Source organism: Bemisia tabaci, chromosome 6 (assembly GCF_918797505.1).
Source record: "Bemisia tabaci chromosome 6, PGI_BMITA_v3".
NCBI lineage: Eukaryota > Metazoa > Arthropoda > Insecta > Hemiptera > Aleyrodidae > Bemisia > Bemisia tabaci.
In genome coordinates, this window is record NC_092798.1 from 49,743,342 (window position 1) to 49,765,700 (window position 22,359).

The window sequence follows — 22,359 nt, forward strand, 5'->3', positions numbered from 1 at the left end:
GCATTTATTTTGTCTGTCAACAATATGAAAATTCTGTATTTAAAAAAAAAAAGCCGCTTCTAATTTCAAGATTAAAGCTTATTTAAAGACTAGAAATGATTAATTTCCACCTCGTGTGATGCAAATCATTATACAATATTGTTTCTCACATGAGCAAGGAATTATTTCGTCTAAAATCAGTGATATAATCGAAATTTCAATCTAAGTAAGAATATTTGACTATTTTTTACGGCATTTGACAAAATGCCCGTCCCAGTTTTGACAATCCACCTGTGACATGCAGATCATTGAATTGCAGTTTGATGATTGATACTTGGTAGTAAGTAGTTTTCGGGACTAACATGATCAAAAAGAACTATGTGCGTAAAATGTTTGTACTTTTTAGGCCTTTGTGTATTTTTGTGTCTTCTTTTTCCACAGTTGTGTCTATCAATTTTTGTAATCAGGGCATCCCACGAAAGACCCTGTGGCCCGCAAGCCTTTCTCTATTTTAAAGTACAATAACCATCCATTTCAACCAATAGGATCGCTCCGTTTTTCTTGTGTCTTCTTTATCTATCGATTTTAGTAATCAACCCGCAGAACGCCTAAGAGTAAGGGGGGTTTGGCGCGACTCGGGGATAAAATTACCGAAAGCTAGGCGAGAATGATTTACGCGTCCGTCAAAGTTGCGTGGCAAGCTTACGCGTTAACAAAACAAAACACCAACACACCGGCGTACGTAAACACAAACGAACATAGACAAACAGGATCCAGTGTTGAGAGTGCGGTGTTATAATCGCCGCTCGTTGGTCGCCTCTGCCCGCCGTTGCCAAATTTCCTCGATTTCAGCTCCGAGTGAGTCGATTCGTGTTGAAACCTCATATGTCAAAAAAAAAATTTTAACAGCGGGCTGATCGTTGAATTGAAGTAAATCGGTCCACATTAAAACTAAACATGCCCAAAAAATTAAAGAATAAGTTTTTAGCCGCAAACTTCTCTTTGCTCGGGATCCCATCGTCCGTATGAACATGACGCAAAAACACGGAGAATTAGAGGTGTTTTCACGCAAAAACCTACAATTTTAAAAATTAAATCGAAAAATCGAAAAATAAGTATTTTTTGCGCAAAAAATGTCTCCTGGAAAGTTCTTTATCACCTGGTTAAGAATAAAGCCAGGAAGCTCGAAAATTTGATGCGATTATTGGAGAGAAATTATTTTTTGTAGGCAATTTTATGTAACAACCCAACAGGCCTAAATTAAAGTTTTCTCATCAATTCAATTCAAAAAAACAAAATTGTCAAAATTGATCACAACACTCACAGGGGTTCCAGACTTTCTGTTGTGTGATTCGTTTTCCTTGAAACAATTTATAAGGAAAGCACATTACCTAGTCCTTTAACTCATACCATTTGGACGTATTTCTGCCAAACGGAACTATGTGCATTAAGACATGAGCCTGGAGATCCATAAGAATATATGCATAACAGGGCTCACGTCACAATGCACATAGTTCCTTTCAGCATAAATACGTCTATTTCTGGTGGCCCGTCCTGATATTTCCGGATTTTTCTGTCGACTTGACAGCCGAAGTTGAGAGCGAAGTGTCGAGTCGTTGACACTGAACTTTCAGCGGTTAATTTCCCTTAGGATTAGACAACGGTTCGGCGCGCTAACCGAGCGATATTTAATTCCTGCCCCCTGCCCCGGCCCCACCCCCGCCCCACCCGGCGGGCATGGCGGTAGCATCACAATCCCGAGCATCTCCGCTACTCGCCACTTATCAGTTACGAACTATGACAGTAATTACTGTAAATATTCCTCGCGGAACGAATCTTGGGACGAGAAAAATTTATCGCTTTCGCGGGGGTAATTTATTTATCAACTTGTTTTCGACTCGACTCCCCAGGGATTACTGTAGCGCCGGGTACTCGAAGGTCGAAAGGTTCAAGCCACTAGGAGGGTCAAGGTTGATGGAGGGGATCGATGATGCACCCAGATTAAAATCCTCGATTTTAGTTTTGGGAGTCAGGAAAAGGGCTTTCGAGGTTGAAAACAATCGATCATTTGCACTGGTCGCAGAATCACGTCTTGCTAGTTTGAGATTTTGGTCTAGGCAGTGGGGCACCATTTTTTATTTTTTGCTGATCTATGATCGAAAAATATCAAGACGCGTTTTTGCGACTAGCGCAACTGATCCAAGAAATATATTGACTACCGCGCATCAGCTTAGAACAGTCGATTCAGTAGTATCTATGAGTGCAAATAACACGAAAAATTCATTTAAATTTACCCTTTGGACATAGAAAAAAGTGTTAGAGGTGACCTCCTAAAATTGTGGTTCGTCTACCTCATTTTGTCAGATGATATGAGCAGTTCCAATTGGACCGCGTTAAACAGAAAGGAACCCAACCACATCAGCTATTGCCAAATTTAATCGGGCAATTTAATTTTTTACATGAAAACGGTTATGCGGATTTTTGTGCAAATTTCGATGAATTTTCTCCATTATGCAAAGCAAACGCCTTAAAATTTTCAAAGGAATCCGCATAAACGTTCTCTCGTAAAAAATCAAATTCTCCTATTAAATTTGGCAATAGCTGATGTGGCTTGGTTCCTTTCTGTTTAACGCGGTCCAATTAATTGTGATAGTATCATAACACTAGTTGGGGTAGTAATACCGCAACATTTAGGTTAGTAACATAACCCATTAGCGTGCTACCACAATTATTAATTGGTAACGCCCAAGTTAGGCCATAGCTCCTACCTCGAATTCTGTAGGAGCCATATGTCCTACTCTACTTTGTGTGACCATTTCTATCGTGTTTCAAGAAAATGTTCTGTGGCATTTGCTCGAAAATTCTAACCCATGACTCCATTTTTTGCGTAAAAAATTAGCTTCGATGGGTCAGTTTTGCTAGTCACAAAATGGTATTTTAATTGTTTACGCTTATTGTAGATTAGCTTCGTTCAAGCGACGGTTTCCACGTTGAATGCTACTGGACCTTCCCTCAAAGAACGCGCGGTCAAAGAATGAGACATTTTCAAACCGCCTTCAATGCTCATGATACCGCCCGACTGGCGCTCGAGGTGAAATAGTTGTATCCTTGCGCCTGCAATCAATCTCACTTTTTCCCAGCCCCTCTCGCATTACGAAAGTGCTTGTTGGTGCAATTTCTACCAATCCGACCTAGAGAAAACGGGAATGTTCATGAGTTTGAAAACGATGTTCTTATATCATACGAGTCAGAGATCACTCCAAGAGTTTAAAAGACTTTTTAACGCCTGATTCTGTGACATGTTTCCTCTTCAATAAAATCCCGCGTAAAACACAATTTGCGCGACAATTTCAAATGGTATTAACTCCTAATTGAGATAAGAACGTTTTGTTACGATGAATTTAAATTTCCTGCTCACAAAAAAACAAGAGTCTCCTCTTGAATCAAATCAAACATTACAACGGTTTTGGCGGGCTTCTCAATAATCAGCGTTCCTTTCCAACTATGTGTTGTTCAAAGTGTAAGAAGTGTGCAATAGTGTAATAGAATGAGGCCATATCACTTACGCTTCTAAGGCCGCATTCTATTATGCTTTCTAGCTCCTTCAGCCATCACTTTCGCGAGCGCAAGCTCGCGCGTGCATTTTGGCGACCTCAGAGTATCTACCTTGGAGCATTATGGTCATCGCAATGACACCTTAGACGTCATCGCTCTTCCGGATGCTACCGAGATATATACTCTGGGGGGCCCGCGGCGCAGGGTCGTATCTTCGAGGCAGCGATCTAGTGATAGCGCTCTTGTATTCTCCGAATATACTGTCCACTCTACCATTTGAGTTACGTGAGTTAGATTATTTTATCCCCCCATTACAATAGCTGACCTAAAGAGCCGAGCTTGAGGTTGGCATATTTTCATCCTGCAGAGACTGTTTCAGTAACGTTCAGTTTATAATTGGTGAAGTAAATTTTGGTTTTTCCTAAGCGGAACGTTCGAATTTATGCATCAGAACACATTAATATCTCGAATTAGGAGTTATATACTTCCAATAATTTTTGTAGCGCTTTCATTCAAACTTGTGCAATGACAATTGTAAACCGAAGATTCACCTTCAATTAGCCGGTTATGCAAAATGACTGTCGTGCTGCACGAATAGTGGTATCAACATTTTACATGGAGATTATCGCAGTGTGTTGAAGGCGTTTCTGTTTATCTCCTCAATCGAGCAGTGTTCTTCCCCGCCTTGTATTGTTAGACGTTTGAACATTGTGCAACAGCTGAGCCGATACACCGAGATGAAAAATGTCATATTTTTAATACCGAAAGGTCGGTTACCGTAACTGTTAGTGTGCGATTCAACTCAAGTAGATTATTTTTGATTTTCTAAAACCAGGGAGTTTTTAAGTTTCGCAACGAAAATCGTTTAAATCTTGGTTACGAGTTCCTTTCAGTCGTTCTCGTTTTGTAAATTGTGTTCTGCGTACAATTTTTATGTGAAAACGTATTAATAGCTATAGTGCAACCCACGTATCTAAATTTCAAAATTTTCGCTCCTATTTTACTTTTTCGAGAAAAAACAAGATATCTTTACAGCGTGAAATTATTGCAGAATATTCTGCCAACAGAGGAGAACAGGCGAGGAGGTTTTTAATAAATTACACAGACTAGTTTTCCGAGGAAACATTATGGCAGGATAGAAAGTCTCCAACATCGCTAACGTAGATACGTGGTTTCAAACTTGGCCATCGATATCATAATCTTTAAAATCGCACCCTGTCTAGTGGTCTATCCGAAGAAGGTGGCGGAAAATTTCGGAGCACCGTTGGGAGAGATAAAAGCACGGCATACATTTTACAGGGGTTTCATTCGGGGACGTCCTGTACAAGGAAAAATACAGTTTATTTCAAGACGATCTCACCCCTCCACCCGCCACCCCTAGAGACGACGCCTGTGGTGGCTTGAGCCCTGAATATATTCGCGTTAAGGGGGTCTTTGGCTCGGAGGAAAAGATTCCAAGTCTCAAACATACGTCCCGTATAAATTAATTCAGAATTCGAGTGTGTAACAAGGGTTTTTATCCGGGAAATTCTCTGGAAATATTTAAATTTATTTAAATTCGAAGCACACGCGGCAGGCTGTGTTCTTGGAGCTGCAGTGCGCTGGATTTAGACGGGCTCCTCTCCCCGAGTCGCGGGCTCCCGTCACCCGGATATGTGAATTTACGCGAAAATGTAAAAATGAGGACTCTACGAGGGTTCGAAAGAAACCGGAGTGCTCCATATTCACACGTTTTCAAAAAGATTAGTTTCCCCCCCTTATTGAGTATTTTACAAATTTAAGGTGTGATACAATTCCATGTTCAGATTTTATAAAGTCTTTTTATTTTTGAATTCAATTTATGTACGTAGAGATTTTTACGAACACTTTTAAGGGTTTGAGTGAGAGGGAAAACTTGAGACGCTTGAAAAGTGAGTACAGGCTATGGTGGAGCAGGTAAAACACAAAAAGAAAGGACAGACCAGGAGAAGGGGGAAAGAAAGGGGGAGAAATAGAGGAAGATATGAAAGAAAGTGAGTTGCAGAGATAGAAGCAGGGAAAGAGGGAGAGAAGGAAGGATAGGAAGAACGAGGAAGAAAAAAAGACAGAAAAAGAGGAGAGAAAAAGAAGAAGAGACGGAAAATACCAAAACAGGGATAGTGTTAAGAGAAGGAATTAGAGGAAGAAGAGGAGAGACAATAATACCAATGAGAAAATGAGGAAGCATATACTTAAGAAATAATAATTGGAAGCTGAAAAAGAAGAAGAAGAAGAAGAAGAAGAAGAAGAAAACAGACGAGGAAAAACTAAAGGAGAGGAAGGAAAAGTGACAACAGAGAATAGGAGGCAAAAAAAGCATAATGAACTTTTCTTCGTCATTTCCTCTATCTTCTTTCCTCTTTTTCCCTAGCTCTTTTTCCTTCCTCCTTTTTTCCTCTCTCTTTCTTCTCTCTCCTCTTTTCTTGCTTCCATAATTCCTTCATTGCCTTCTTCTGCGTCCTCGTCTCCTGCTCAGACCCGAGTTTGTTTTGGCTCTCGCGGACGAACACAACTCACGGTAAATACCCCGTTGACGGGTTTAAGAATATCCGCCTTTGTCGATGAACTTTTCACGGTATTAAAATCGGGCTCTTAATCCGTTTTTACACGGTCTCCTTTTTCGCGCTGGCCGCTCGCTTTGGAAAACACCGGCCTTTGTTCCAGGCTCCACAGTCCTCGTTCTTTCGGAAGTTGAGTGAGGCTTTATTCTCCGTAATTACTTTTGCGCGCTTATACTGCCGTGCTAAGGAAGAACGTCACATGAGCCCTCAGACTTTGCCATATTTCCTTCAATAGAAACCTAATTTACTAGGAAATATTGAATATTTTTCTTCAATTTTTTTGGACAATTTTGTTCGCAATTTTGTCTAAAATGTCTGCATATTTCAAGGAAGAATACGTATAATCTTTCTCAAAAATACATGTTTTATCCGATGCAATTTGGCAACTCTCGAATGTTCATACGGCCTTCTTCCTTAGCACGACAGTATAGGTGATAGAATCCCCCCCGTATTTCACTTCCGGGCTTCGTCATAATCTTCGCTACGGCTCTCCGTCTAGAACCTTTGCTCTGGATGGTTTTGACACAGGTCAAAGGCTACGTCAAGTGTTAAATCCTGTGCTACTGGACTAATTACTTATTTAAAAAAAATGGGGGAGGGCCGGGTTCTTGATGACCAGAAAGCGATATAAACCGAGACTACAAAGTATTTTCAATTTTTCAGGGGAGACTCGTGAAAAACACAGAGAAAGTTGGCCCAACTCTTAAGACCGTTTAAAATTGTAAAATTTTATCGTCTTGTGTTATTAGCATTTAGAATGAGTGTTGAATGGAAGGAAACGACCGCGATTTCAGTGTTTTTAAAAAATGAGCATCCTCATCTTTATCTTTTTAAATTCCTACAATAGTTTTTTTTATATCACCAAATAATGTTAGTTTTAAATAAAAACTATTGTGTACATTGTATTACTGCACGGATGTTCGCTTTTTTAAAGTGAAGCAGAGGTTGCTTAATTTTAAACATTTTTTCATCGTGTTCGTTTTCTTTTGCTAAAGACTCAAATAATTTTATTGCTCATTTCTGCCTTTCCATTTCCTCTGGGAATCCTAGGTAAAACGAAAGAAAACGCAAAAAAATGGGGATTTGGAAAATTCTATGAACCCTCAAAAAATATTTTGCTTCCCTTTCATCGTAACTACAGGTCGCTGTTCAATTTTGTACCATTTTTTTTTCTTTTTTATCATTTGAAAGTGAACATTTGACGACTTGAAACGCCCTACTTTTTCCTTTCTTTATTTTTTTTGAAGCGTAGTAATTGTAGTATCCATCTTACTTAGTTACATAATTTGTGCCGTTTCATCATGTTCACTGCAATGACATTTCACTAAAAATGTCAAAGGCTCATGTGTAAGTACTGGATAACCATAACTAGAGAAAACAATTTCAGAAGTCGCTCCCGGACGAAAGAAACTTTTGCGTCTATAAAACGAAACAAAGGGTCGTAGGGCCTCTTTAAAACCTTTCATTGTTTTAACTCCGGCGAAGACAAAAGTCCCGAAAGAGGGTCAATTATTTAAAATAATGTAACTCGATTAAGTATTTGTATTCCTCAGCTCCCCTTTCTACCACTTCCTTAAATGCGGCAGACTTCCGTCTACGAAAATGTAAATTAATATGAAGAAGATCTTTTTCAAAAGGTCGTGTTGCGGCCGTCGTCGTTTTGTTGAAAATTTTTAGGGTGTAAAAATGTCTCCGGACTCGGCAAGCAACTTTGATTCGGATGTTGTCAGTTTGACGGTTGTTTTTTCCCCAGGAATCGCATGGGGCGATGGAACTCACCTCCGTTATCCTCCTAAGTTTCGCCTTCAAAACGTCGTGTAGGCATCATGAGTTACAATGCGATGTCTGAGGAACAGCGCCGCTTATCTTCAAACTGACAATTTTATAAGGCGAAGAGAAAACTTCACCATTTTTGTAATTCAAGATCAGATTTGCAATTGTTTGATACATTACAGCCTTATTACAGCGCTCCCCTGCGGATTTGGAAACTACTAGTTACAACTAAAGATTTTATTTCGACCGAAAGCGTCGTTTCTCGTCGACAAAAGTCGGTTTCTTCTAGTCAAATCTGCACTTTGAGTCATTTTCTTCAGTTCAAGAAAGTTTGCGATGTTATCGTTTTTTTTTTTTTTTTTTTTTTTTTTTTTTTTTTTTTTTTTTAACTCGAACTTAACGATGACAAAGCGACGCTTTTTTAACTCAAAAAAGCTAACCTTAAGCTAAATCCGTACGAATCTAACGAAAAAAATCAACTGTGTTCGACAAGAAACGACGCTTTCAGTCAAAATTCAACAATATCTCCAGAAATTGTTTTTTGAGTGTAGGTCATGAAGCTCTTAGTCTTAGGGCCAAACTGCCGCGCTAAGGAAAAATACCGTATGAATAACATTCGAGAGTTGTCAAATCTCGCTCGATAAAACATGCGTTTTCGACAAAATTCATTGATATTTCTCCTTGAAAATTTCAGATATTTCAGATTAAACTGCGAACTACATTTTCTGAATATTTTTGAAAAAAATATTCACAAATTTCACAATAATTTCGGTTTTCATCGGAGGAAATCTGGCAACGTCGGGAGGCTCATACGGCGATCCTCCTTAGCACGGCAGCAAAGAAAGCAGCCAACCTAATGCTCAGAATGAATTATTATACCTTTTTATACAGATAAAAAGGGGTAGGGGTCATTGGATGATATGGGCATTTCCAATTAATTGTGATAGTACCCCAATAAATTCAGTTAATAACCCAAATGTTGCAGTATTTTGTTGGGGACATTTTTTTTTCAGTGTAACCTCCACAGTTACCAAAATTTCCGCACTCTTCCCAAATAGAAACCCAATTTTGACTTGAGGGATGAAAACCGGCAGGCGCGCAGCACTTTTTTGATTAGTTTAAAAGTTGAGAGGAGCGTTGCGTCAGGCTGGGTCGTAAACGTGAGAAAGTTGAATGAAAATAACCCTCGAGTCGCGATCAAATCACCGAGGCATATTCTCGTAGGGGGATGAAATTAACTGCTACTTATCCGGATTCACGTCATGAGTGCGTATTATCAACGGGAGCCAATCCAAAGTTCGCGGATGCATGCCGCGAGTGCCCATTCATTCATCGTCCTCTCGCTCCTATCTCTCCGCGTTTCAATTTTAGAGAGCTCCCGTAAATGAATGGATAAAAAGAATCGGCGGGAACTTTCCTTTTTTTTCTCTTATTTCTCGCATTGACCGACCGAAAACCCGGTGTGCAGCGAGCAGAATGCGCTAGATTTACCCTAAATTTCCTCCGCTGCACTGTGGATCGAGTCAATAGGAGAGGTCGGACAAAATTTGGAAACTTTAATAGCTTATAACTCCGTTCATACAAAACTTTTAGGTATTTAAAGTGATTTCATTGGTTTCCTCGTGAAATTTTTATCTAAAAACACTCCTTGTAATTTAAAATGTGACAATGGGCCTGTTGCAAACTTTTGCTAGAGCAAAACTAAGAGTTGTTTCTTATAGATAATGCCTCAAAAATCACGATGAGCGCATCGGCAAACTCTGAAATGCACTCATAACTTCACAATCTGCGTAAGAAATTTGCGGTTTTTTGAGCTTCCCGCTTCAAAAACGATACTACGGCACAGGTGAACATTTTGTTAGAGGAGTCGTTCCATCGTCTGCAATACTCATCATGGCCGACGCCAATCCGCCAAAACACGTGTGATGGTACGAGATAACACCTGAACAGGATTAGACCAAGTAACAATCGGCGTGTTTACGTTCATATTTTTCTCGCCCGCCTTGATTGACCTTGAACTCTCCTCGAATTACGCGCAGAACTGCGCAAGCGTCGGCCATGATGAATATTGCCGACGATGGAGCGACTCCTCTAACAAAATGTTCACCTGTGCCGTAGTATCGTTTTTGAAGCGGGAAGCTCAAAAAACCGCAAATTTCTTACGCAGATTGTGAAGTTATAAGTGCATTTCAGACTTTGCCGATGCGCTCATCGTGATTTTTGAGGCATTATCTATAAGAAACAACTCTTATTTTTGCTCTAGCAAAAGTTTGCAACAGGCCATTACACTCAGAATTTGCATTTTTAGTTATAATTTCATGCTCAACCTCTCTGATTGATCTGATCGACCGGAGACCCGGTGTGCAGTGAGCAGGATGCTCTAGATTTACCCCAAATTTCCTCCGCTGCACTGTGGATCGAGTCAATAGGAGAGGTCGGACAAAATTTGGAAACTTTAATAGCTTATAACTCCGTTCATACAAAACTTTTAGGTATTTAAAGCGATTTCATTGGTTTCCTCGTGAAATTTTCTTCTAAAAACACCCCTTGAAGTTTAAAATGTGACGAAGTGTGCAGCAAGGAGAATGCACTAGCTTTACCCTAAATTTCCTCCGGTGCACCGTGGATCGAGTCAATAGGAGAGGTCGGACAAAATTTGGAAACTTTAAATGCTTAAAACTCCGTTTGTACAAAACTTTTAGGTATTAAAAGCGATTTCATTGGTTTCCTCGTAAAATTTTCTTTGAAGAACACACCTTAAAATTTAAAATGTGACGAATTACACTTCAGAATTTGCAGTTTTTGTTAAAAATTTCATGCTCGACCTCTCTGATTGACTTGATCCACTGTGCGGTAGGAACTTTGTTTTTTTACATTGACCGATCGGAAACCCGGTGTGCAGCGAGTAGAATGCGCTAGATTTACCCTAAATACCTCCGTGTACAGTGATCGAGTAAATTGGACATGACATTTTGACCATAAACTGCAAATTTGATGTTTATCTCGTTACATCTAAACTAAAGGATGCATCCAGAAGACATTTCACGAGTACCAGTGAAACCATTTTAGAACTCAAAGTTTTTGTATGAACGGAGTTATAGGCGTCTGAAGGATCCGAGGAATGCGTGGATCAAATAAGTTGGACATGAAATTTTGTATCAAAACTGCAAATTTTGATGTTTATCTCGTCACATTTTAAACTTTAAGGTATGACTCCAGAAGACAATTTCACGAGGAACCAGTGAAACCAGTTTTAGAACCTCAAAGTTTTTATGAACGGAGTTATAGGCGTCTGAAGTCTTCCAAATTTTTCCGACCTTCCGATTTTTCCGATTGACTCGCTCCACTGTGCGGTGGAGCCCAAGCCCGATGATTTTGAGCCGTCCGTAATTGAATCGCTCGTTTCGAAAGTTCGCATCGAAAAAAATTTGGATGTTTAATTAACATCCTGGTTGTTAAATTAACATTCTGGTTGTTTAATTAATATCTGAGTTGTTAAATTATTGTGCGATGACCTCAAAAAGTTTGTCTTCACTACTCCTGCTGTTACTTCTACGTCCCGAGGATATTAATTTTACAGCGGGAGCAGTTGAGACAAACGTTTTGAGGTCGTTGCATGGATTTTTCAAAAGGTTCAGTTACACGATCAAATTGAGCCATCAAACTGAAGCTCTGATTGGTGGAAAAATACCTGAGGTGAGGATGCGACCAATGAGAGGCCCAATTAGATGGCTCAATTTGATCGTGTAACTGAACCAAAACAATCAAGATGTTCGTTCGTCGTTTCCCCGAAGGAGCGCAACTTAATTCCAAGGCTCAACTAGAGAACGGTTAAAGGACAATTTTTTTCAAATCGCCTCATTCAAAATGATACCCTCGACCATCGCTCGAGTGAAATAGTTGTATGCTTGCGCTGCAGAATTTCTCGTTACCAGCCTCTCATTTCTCTCACGAAGGAACGTAACTCTATTCCAAGGTTGTAAAATTGACCCAAACTGTTAAATTAGACCGCGTTAAACAGAGAGGAACTAAGATAGATGAGCTATTGCCTAATTTAACTGGGCGATTCAATTTTTTTTTACATGAAAACGGTTGTACTGATTTTTGTGCAAATTTCAGTGAATTTTCTGCATAGTGAGAAGCAAGGGCCTTAAAATTTTCAAAGGAATACGCACAAACGTTCTCTTGTAAAAAAAAAATAAATTGCTCAGTGAAATTTGGCAATAGCTGATGTGGCTTAGTTCCTTACTGCTAAACTCGGTCCAATTTTTCTTGACTCAGTTTTTTCCCATAAGACAGTATTTTGAAAACGCAGAGCCCCGTGGCATGGCGCACACTGTGACGAAATGGGTAAAAGGTCGGACATGGGGGTGTATCTAATTTTGGATCCGGAGTGGGCATGAAATGTTCCTAAGGGTTCATACTATACGGATCTAGCATGTATTTTCAATTTTTTTCCTCCAATTTTTTCCTAGAGCTCCTCAAATGTGGCAGATTCCGCTGTTCCTGAAATTGTCACACTTCGTCAAAATCTTTTCGACCCTTATATTTTGTTGTGACGTTATTGCATGTAAATTTTGATACCTGGAACTTATTGTTGAGACTCCAAGGAACATTTTTCACTGGTTATAATTGATATTATGTCAAATCTGAAGGCTGCCACGTAACTCTAAAGTTACCTACTTCAAAGAGATGAAAATTGAACTTTAAGCAAGCTTTCAAAAAATTCGCCGCATTTCGCCGAAAAAGTAAGCATATGGCGTGCTCCAGTAATCTTTTGAGAATGATAATCAGCCATATTTGCTTGCAGATAGCTGCACATTCGCGAAATTTATTGAAATTTGCAGACGGCACAAGGCATCCTGCAAAAGCGTACGTAGGGACGTCCCTCCTAAAAAATTGGAAAATGTACAATTGTTCATATATTTTGTATGGTTTTAAGACCAGCATTCCTCTGCCCAAGATACCTTAATTATAACCCCCCCCCCCTCCCCCCGGTGTCAGCTTAGAGGTATTTGCCTCTCTCGAAAGCAAATATCGCAGGTTGCTAAATGCGCTTAATCTTATTATTAGACCCTGCGAAGTAAGGCGTAGCAGTTTTATCTAAGTAATATTGTGAACATAATAATGACTACGCATAGTAGTGTTAAACATCAGCAAATATGGTTACATTCCATCCGCTTAAGACGCGACGTACAGCGTAACTGGCCAATGCGGATTTCCCATCGTAGGATTGGAGGTAAATTGATCGACGAGGGGACTTTATCCTAACTGTTACTAATCCATTTATTGATGACTGTTATGCCACCTGAATCTGGTATCCAAAACAATCGAGGGGATAAGAGGAAATGCATCAAATAATCAGTTTTACATTAAACACTTGTATATGGTTGATAACAACAATAAAAACGCAATAATCTTAATCGCAAAATCTTAAAAATCATGAGGCCACTGCACTTCTAGTCCTTCATCATAGCAATAATGACATGCAGTGACATCAACTTCGAAGAGGACCCTCCTGAAGAGAGGTAGAGGAAGTAGAGGAATCGATGGACGATGGCGGAACGGACGACAGCGAATAAGATGATTACATAGGCCTTCCAACCGATTGTTTCTGTCAACTGTGTTCTAATAGCGAACCGTATACTGAATAAGTATAGAGTTTTTTCATGAACTGACGATTTACTTTAATTTCCTATTGTTTCAATACGTTCTAATTATTCCACTTTGAAATAACTGCACAATAATCAGATATATTAAAGCATAATTTTATTGTACCCGATACTTCTTCCTTAATGTTGATGTGATGTAATGTTGGCGTCGATGTATCGATAGAACTGTGGTCAAAATCGAATTCTACGATAAAAATACTTCAGATTATGTGAAATTTAACTTGAAATTTTGGAAAAGGGAGTGAAACAGTTGAGAGAAACTGGAGAGAAAATTTACGAAAACACCTTGGTTCCTACAATCCTGAGCAATACTTCATAAAAACACCCGAAAACATGCATTTCCGTTTGAAAATCGGCAAACTAAGGTCAAAATCGGATTCTGCGATGAAAATACTTCGGGAACGCATGATTCTGACCTGAAATTTCATAAAGATCAAAGGATATAGCGGAAAGAAGTTGCGGAGGAAGTCCATGACCGGGCAATCCTATGTTTCGTCACAGTGTGTGTGCGTCGAGCTGCGCAATGGCCACGGGGAGATCATTAATCGTTTGAAAACTGCTCACATTTTTTGGCGAGTGTTTCAATGACCTCATAGACGAATATTTTGTCTGTTTCAGATGTCAAAAGTCGGAGATGGTGTCATGGCGAGCACATTGAGATTCGTCCCAACTTCTAAAGATGACAATATGAATTTGATCTGTCGCGCAGTAAATCCTAAGCTCCCATCACCAAGCGGGGCCCTCGAAGACTCAGTGAAACTCAATGTCCTATGTAAGTTTCAAATTTCCATCTTTTTTTTATGTTTTAGGTTGCTTGAAGATGTCGTCAGACTGATAGAAGTTCTGCAAAAATGGACTCAGGACCAATACACTATACAAATTGTGAAATCTCTGGGTCTTAGGATGTTTAATCTCTCTTTCTGCCATGATAACAGCTGGAAATCATGTTCGTGAATTTCCGGCCAGGAGGTCTTACCCCATGAAATTCCATCGATTGCAACCTCCTACGCATATCGCACCTGAGAATGGTCCTATGTATCTATATTACCTTTAATCCTTACTATTTTTTACTATTTTTCTCGTTTTCAAAGGATCCTGGATTTAGGGTCACTTCCTGCAAATTGCGCCTTCTCTTGAAAAACAACGTCTTTGCATATCGATGGTTAACGAACAAAACTGCCTATCTGACGACTTTGCAGAACGAAGAAAAAATTCGCCCTTTTTGTAATTTTAAGGCTAGATTTGCAATTTTTTCATACGTTACAGCGTTATGGCAGCGCTCTCTTACGGAATTGGAAAAAACTAAATCCACCAGCTCACGTATTTTATACTGCAGAATGCGGCGAATTCACTTACTAATTTTTTTTCAAAATTGTCACTTAGGTGGTATTGTCTGTTAGTCCCCGATATCTTAAAATCCCTCTTCCCCTCCACGTCGCCGATACTTTTTAACCAACCATTTCTCATTATATCTCTTCGTTATATTTATCTATGAATTATTTATTTATTCGGTTTTCATTTCTGCTCGTTTGAATAGTTCCATTTCTACCCCAACGGTTGGTTCATTCGATGGTTGGTTCGATAACTTATGCGAGGACCCTCGAGTTCCGGGTTAGCCCAATGCTGAAAGGGCGGATTTGATAGGGCACATTGTCATATGGACGACCGAAATCTCCGCTCGAGAGAGGGAAAGGGCCCCAAGTTGCCGAAAGAAAACCATATGGGGATCGGAAAACTTGTTACCAACTCAAGTATGTCGGCATGTAAACGAGCGCTTTCAACTTTCGCGCGCTGATGTCAAGTCACTGACGAATATCGAGAAATGACGTCATAACCCCGTCGGATGAAAAAATGATACTTACTAGGCGAATTTTAACGACTGGGTTCGATTAATGTTTTGGATAGATGACTGTTGTATCACCGTTAGGGTTAGGACCAATCAAAATCGAGTATCTAATTTTCAACGAAATCATAAAGAAAATGAGCCAAACCCTGGATTAGGTAAAAAAAAATCGCCGACTGACTATTGCAACACAATTTATCTACGATGTAACAACTCTAATAAATTATAATACAAATATACAAAAATATGTGCACTTTTCTTACTTTTTTTCATCGCCATCACCTCACCGTTTTTTTGTTGCTCAGTTGTTTTTGCTGCACAGGACGCCGCCATTTTGGAAAAATAGGTTTCTAGACTAGTAGATTAGGTTTGAAAAAAAAGTTCTTCATTAGGATTAGGTCAGAAAAGTCAACCAAACTTACTCGCTATTGGTGCTGAGATTACCAAACCGTGTATCTCAGATTGCTGATCTCGATGAAAAACGCTCCTCCGTTCACTTTTTCAAAGAAAGCTTAATAGAGGCCTAGCCATCCTTTCGGCTGTTTTTTAGTTTTTTATTTCTTCGTCCCTTCAAAAATATTCTCTAGAAATAGAGAACATCTGATGGGTCATCCCGAAAGTCTTGCGCGTTTAGCTCTCATTTTGACACAATTTTTGGCTCATCGGTAAATACACTTACGCACATAGGGTAACGAACGACACATACGTTGTCTCTAAACTGAGCCTGACACTGCAGCTACGAATTGCAAGATGTATTCAAATATAAATATTTGACCAATCATCATATAAATAATCCCTGAGAAATTGAATTCGACAATTTCTGATTGTTCAACGTAATTTGCATAAATAATTTTTGTTGTAACAACATGTTTTGTGATGCCTTCATCCTCGTCTCGTCCAAAATTTACATGGATCTTTTCATGAAAGTTCTTCCCAACACGTTGATAATCGTCTAGGTTGCGTTGGGGGAGGGGGTGGGAGGCAGATCCGATAGCGGGAAAACGAGTCAATGCGGCCTTTTCCATCAGACCCTGTCGCAAAGGAACGGTGAGAGCCGTCGTCTGGGCTGCCCGAAGGCATCCGCTCTCTCCCGGCCTCCCAACGTAGATTAATGATCTGACCAGATGTTCATTTTTCTTTGCTCCAGCCCGGCTAAGGGTAACGTACCCCCGCTTGTAGTACAGTCAAGCTCGCTTTAACTATTATTCATCTTTGGATACTCCATCGGCTCTAGTTTCAGCCCCCTCGCATATGTTTTCCGCCCCCCTTCCCCTACGCCCAAGCCTGAGGCCCTCGCTTGGCAGCTAGGACGAAATTGGTTTGTTTAACAAGAGCCGCCTGATACTCCTGCCAGTCTTCCCCCCTCGTGTGTTCCAGATTTTTGGAGGGAAATGCGCTTTATTTGATAAGCGGGAGGAAAGAGGCGAGGCTTGACAGAAAACGCGTATTTTTGACAGGGTCTGATGGAGATATAACAAATTTACGTATTTTTTTTAATAATATCTTATAAGATGCCCCTCCGATGGGTGACTGGACACGGAACTGAAAGAAAACGTCATATTGACGGGGAAACTAACCGACCACGTATCTCGTCCGCGACGCTTAAAAATATCCGCTCCATTTTATTTTTTTGAAGGAGAACAACTCAATATCATTTCTTGAAATTTTCTCAGAGTTTTTTCCACATAAGAAGGAAAAAACACGGAAGATTTCAAAAATTGACGTTGAGTTGTTTTGCACTTAAAAAATAAGATAAGACATGAAGTCCGCAACGTCGCAAAACTGAGATACATGGTATGGTAGTTTCTTTAGTTGATATGTTTCCTCTTCCAGGTTCAATCTAGAAACTCGAGGACAAATCTTTTCAAATCGCCTTCAATTCAAAATGATACTACTCGACCATCGCTCGAGTTGAAATAGTTGTATGCTTGCGCCTGCAGAAATTTCTCGTTATCCCAGCCTCTTTTGCATTGTGAGAGTGCTTGCTAGCGCAATTTCAATCACTGTGGCTTAGGAAAAAATGGTAATTTGTAAGTTTTCATGAAATTGTGCTATATTTTACGAGTCAGGACTCGCAGCAAGATGTTGTTGGACTTTATGTTGTCCACTTGTGAGAATTAGAGTTAACGAAATTGAATCACGTGATGATCAAAGGTGATCGGTCGTCAACCTTTTTCACAGGAGGTCCATGCTGTCTCCTCCCAGGAGGAATTCAACCGAAAACCCGATTGGCCAACCGATCATCTGCCATCCTCCGCATTTGTCCATACCAGAAAAGGTTGGATCTGATATCTTGCACGATGTCATTTTTCACCCCAATTACCTCACGTACCTTTTAATCTCGGATACGCTGTCATCTCAAGATTCAAACAGAATATTCAAACATACTGTTCATTTACTCACAAACTTGATTACTATCATGCTTCATTTTCTCAAATTTGATTTCCCATGACATGTTACAATCTCTCTAAAAATATGAAGGAGGTCTCATCGTAATACGAGGGGCGTTCAATAAGTAAGTATCCCCCCCTCTCTAAAATCCATAAGAATGGACCAATTTTAAAAAACTTGGGCTCAAAATCTTCCTTAGGATATTTTGAGTTCAACAAAACAAACCGCAACAAAATCGGACTATATGCGGCCGAACGCGAGCCGTTTGAACGCGCCGAGGAGCTCGACGCTCCCGCCGAATCTGCGAGGATTTGAAGTCCGCTACAGGAGAAGAGCTTCTCTGCCAAAGCCTCAGTCGTTCATCACTGACGAAAAATCAAAAAAATTTTTGTAGAATAAGGGGCTTCCGATATCCATTGATAAACTGGAGGGGTATTTATTACATTTTGTGAGGAAAAAGTAAGGAACATTTGGACTGCATTTTGCAATAAGAAACGACAATTTCTGGCTCATAACTAAGCATACCTATCTGCACAGGGAAACTATTGACTCTCATATTGTTTGTTGTTTCTATAATGAGCCAAAAAATTTTGTTCCTAACCGAAAAATAATTCTCTTTTTTTTTTTCATGCTTAAAATTTTATGATGGACTGATTTTGTGGATTTGTCCTCGGAAGGACAGGATTGATCCCCTTAAAAGTTCAAAGTAACAAAAAGTTGAGAAAACATTGTATGAGTTGAAGAGGATAAAAGAACATGTGAGTAAGGTCGGTAGTAAGTAGGAGAAAACGATGAAGAATAAGGAGGGGAAAAACAAGTAAAATAAGAATGTAGAATAGGAGAACGGATGAAAGAAATCAAGAAATGAACAGGTATACGAAGACATTATTGCAGAATGGGGGGGAGGGGAGGGTCGGGGGTTGGAGGAGAGAGATCCCGTCTCATGGAGTCTGAGGGCGCTCAAGTTAGGTAAAACAAGACACATTAATGCGTGTCATTAAAAAGATTTAGTTATCTCATCAGATGCTCAAAACAAGGTCAATTTCTAGGGAGCCCGGATGGTCGCGCATTTATGGTGCATTTAAAATTCCGGGTTACAATCAGGTGCAGGCGATGCAACACATTAGTGCGATCTTGAGCACGGTTCCCCAGCTAATTATACTCCTTCATTGCTGCCGTGTTAAGGAAAAACGCCGTATGAACATTAGAGCGTTGCCATATATCTTCGGGTAATTCAAGATTTTTTTGATGAATTGTAAAATTTTATTTTGAATATTTTGGAGAGCTTTCTTCTCGGTTGCGCAGTGAGAGTGTCGCAGACCAATATAGATTTATACATTTTGTCAATTGCTCGAATTTCCTAGCTTTCTTAAGAGGTTTAAAAAATGTATTTTACAAAATTTCAAATTGAAAACAAGGTTTAAATACCAGTACATTTAAAATTCGGCATTTTAAAATTTTCTATGACATTATTCACTGCCTTTAAAAAATCTGTATTTTAGGAAGGTATCAAATAATTTTCAGCGTGTTCACGCATCGCTTACAACTCTGAACTATTAACAATTTTATAGAGGATTTTTAAGGGAATATTTGGTACATTTGCACGTTTAACATTTTTTTTTTTTTTTTTTTTTTTGTAAGGGGGAAAAAGTGGCCACTAGAAAAGTCATGAATTAAATTAGTGCATTACATATTTCTTTTTAAAATTTTACGAGGACAACTAACAAGTGACACAGCGGAAAGTCACGAAATCAACTCTTCAACAAAATATAGGTGTTAAAATATGAATGACTAATTCGCATAGCTCAACTTGCATTTTATCTGTGTTAAAATTGCTCGATTATATATCGTTCAGGAATTGATTCCTGAAATTTCCGTCGTTTGAATAATTGTTTACGTAATGTTTCAGAGAAAACATATGCCGGATTTTCCCCGCAGTTCTCCTAAATTTAATTACCGAACATACTTGATCATCCCGAGAAGTTAAGCATCAGAAAGTCCACAGTTAAGCATCAGAAAGTCTATTGGCTTCTCGCGGTGGGCCTGATACGTGTATGATGTTATACTATTTTCAAAACTCATGAATTTTCCCGTTTTTCCTAAGTCACAGTGGTAAAAATTGCGTTGGCAAACACTCTCACAATGCAAGAGAGGCTTGAAAAACGTGGAATTGTTTGCAGGCGCAAGGATACAACTATTTCACCTCGAGGGATGGTCGGGTGGTATCATGGAAATTGAAGGCGTTTTGGAAGACAAAATTGAAGGGGTTTCGTTCCTCGACTGCATGTACTTACTTCAGAGGAGGGTTATGGCAAATTATGAATTAAAAGAGTATGTAACACGTTTTCTCCTCGAAATTTCACGAGAAATACGATATGTATCACACAATGGTAAGTCTAGAAATCAACTCATAAACAAGATTTGAGTGTTACTAATAAACATTTGACTTAAGGTAAAAGTACAAATGACTTCATTAGCATTTTCTAACTTCCATTCAATCCATGTTTTAATTACTTCTTAATAACTATAGTTTAGGAGTCGATTTTCATCTTTTCTGTCGTGAGGATCATTTTTTGCGTAAAATTATGAAGGAAAAAATGTGACTTTTTTTCAGTTTTGACTACCAGTGACTCGTTGACTGTCTCACTTGGGTTTGAAAAACTTCCTGATTTACTGAAACTTTTAGCCTACCACACTAGTTTAATATTTTAAGGAAAAACATTCATAAATTCCCCCGAAAATATTTGTGAAATATATATTTAATATAATATCATATTTATTAAATATATATAAGTGCTGTTTTATTAGTACAGCACCATTAATAGCCTAAGATGCTGAGTGTCTTTGAATAAATTATCTAACTAAAAATCCATACAATTCCACTAACATACGATGAACCCAATGTCACAACCAAACCACTGAAACTTATTGCCTCCCTTAATTTAAAAATCTAAATTTTTGTATATACACCCATCCCAAATTCTTTGTAAAGACGTTAATATCCTAAAATTCTGAATGACTATAAAAAAAAAATAACTAGCTAACTAAATATTATAAGATATATTTTTCTTAACTTCCTCTTTGCTAATGTTCGGTTACTTCAATGGAGGAGAAGCGGCAAGTCTCGAATGTTCATACGACGTTCTTTCTTAACGCGGCAGCATTGCTGCATAACTCCTGAGAATCTCTATTCTTAGCGCGGCCTTTTTAAACTAATGTATCTCCTGGAGGATGTTACCTGAAAGGCTTGCTGTGTGCGTGGAAGCACGCTTATGAGAAGCAATTTATGGATCATGTCTTCGAATATAAATGCGCACGACGATCATTATGAATTATAATCAAGCACTAAAAGCGGAGCTTTTATAGGATGTCTCTCGTCGCTCAGCAATTAAATTTATTCGACGAGAAAAAACTTGAGAGTCGGGCTTAAAGAGATTTTCTCACGGTAGGATGAGGTGTGAAAATACTGTTTCCGGCATAAATGCTGCTAATTACGTCAGAATTAGTGTTTTCATTGATGGTTTGGATGCCCTCCACACCCCGCTGATTTTGAATTGACACTGATGAAAGCAGGTGGTATCGTGACATTGAAAGCAGCAACTTTGCGCGCCTTCATTTTTAAGATAGACAACACGAGCTGTTTTCGAAGTCGAATAGTTGAATTTCAACGGAGAAATTCCCAAAGACAAAGAGGTAACATTAGTTTCCGGCGTTCTGAACAGTTCCTTGCAAAGGATTCAAAACATTTACCATCTCGATGAAGACTTAGCACGAAGTGAACAATTCCATGTTTTTTGAAAAGTTTTAGGTAGGTCCAGACCTACCTGGATATTTGCAAGATCCGCAATTTTTTATACCGGAATTCGTAACCATTTGGTCGCGAATCACTTAAATCTATTTTTTTCTCTTTTTAATCCATTTTCGTAAGTTATAATGCTGCTATGATGTCATTAACTTCTCCATTTTCATATTTCTTCTTATCTCACATATCTTCTCTCTCCTCCTTTCAGCTCCATCCTTTCTATCAGGGTAACATTGCATAGTTTCAACCTACCCAAAAACTGATTGTCAGAATCAAGCATCGAAATTTGAAATTTTATTTAAATATTCTATTTCCAACCTCTTTAGATGGCTCATTCTACTGTGCGCCGCACACCGGATCGGATCAATTAGAGAGGTTGGACTTGAAATGTTTAACTACAATTGCAAATTTTGATGTTTAAATCGTCATATTTTGAATTATTAGAAGTGCATCCGAAAGAAAATTTTACGAGAAAACCATTGAGACCACTTTTAAAACCTCCACGTCTTGTAATAATGGAGTTACGAGCTTTTAAAGTTTCCAAATTTTGTCCGACATCTCCAATTGTCTCGTTCCATTGTGCGGTGGCACCCACGTCGAGCCCCGCGAAGAACGACGTCCCCGGAGCGATCTCCAAGTGGCGGACGTCGCCGAGTTCACGACCTAACCCAGATCAACGTCACGTTATCACGTCGTCGCCGTTATCGTCGGCGGGATTAACTCATCGGCTCCCGCCGGGGTCGGGTCCCGGGCCCGGGTAATTTG

General features: G+C 39.3%; 1 protein-coding gene across 1 annotated transcript in view; it reads left to right on the forward strand.

Moving 5' to 3' along the window:
• LOC109034765 (protein turtle homolog A) overlaps positions 1-22,359 on the forward strand; it is a 539,517-nt gene that overhangs the window by 453,460 nt on the left and 63,698 nt on the right. Inside the window, exon 8 of the mRNA XM_072301836.1 lies at positions 14,177-14,330. Coding sequence (XP_072157937.1) covers positions 14,177-14,330 — 154 coding nt within the window. The remainder of the gene's footprint in view (positions 1-14,176; positions 14,331-22,359) is intronic.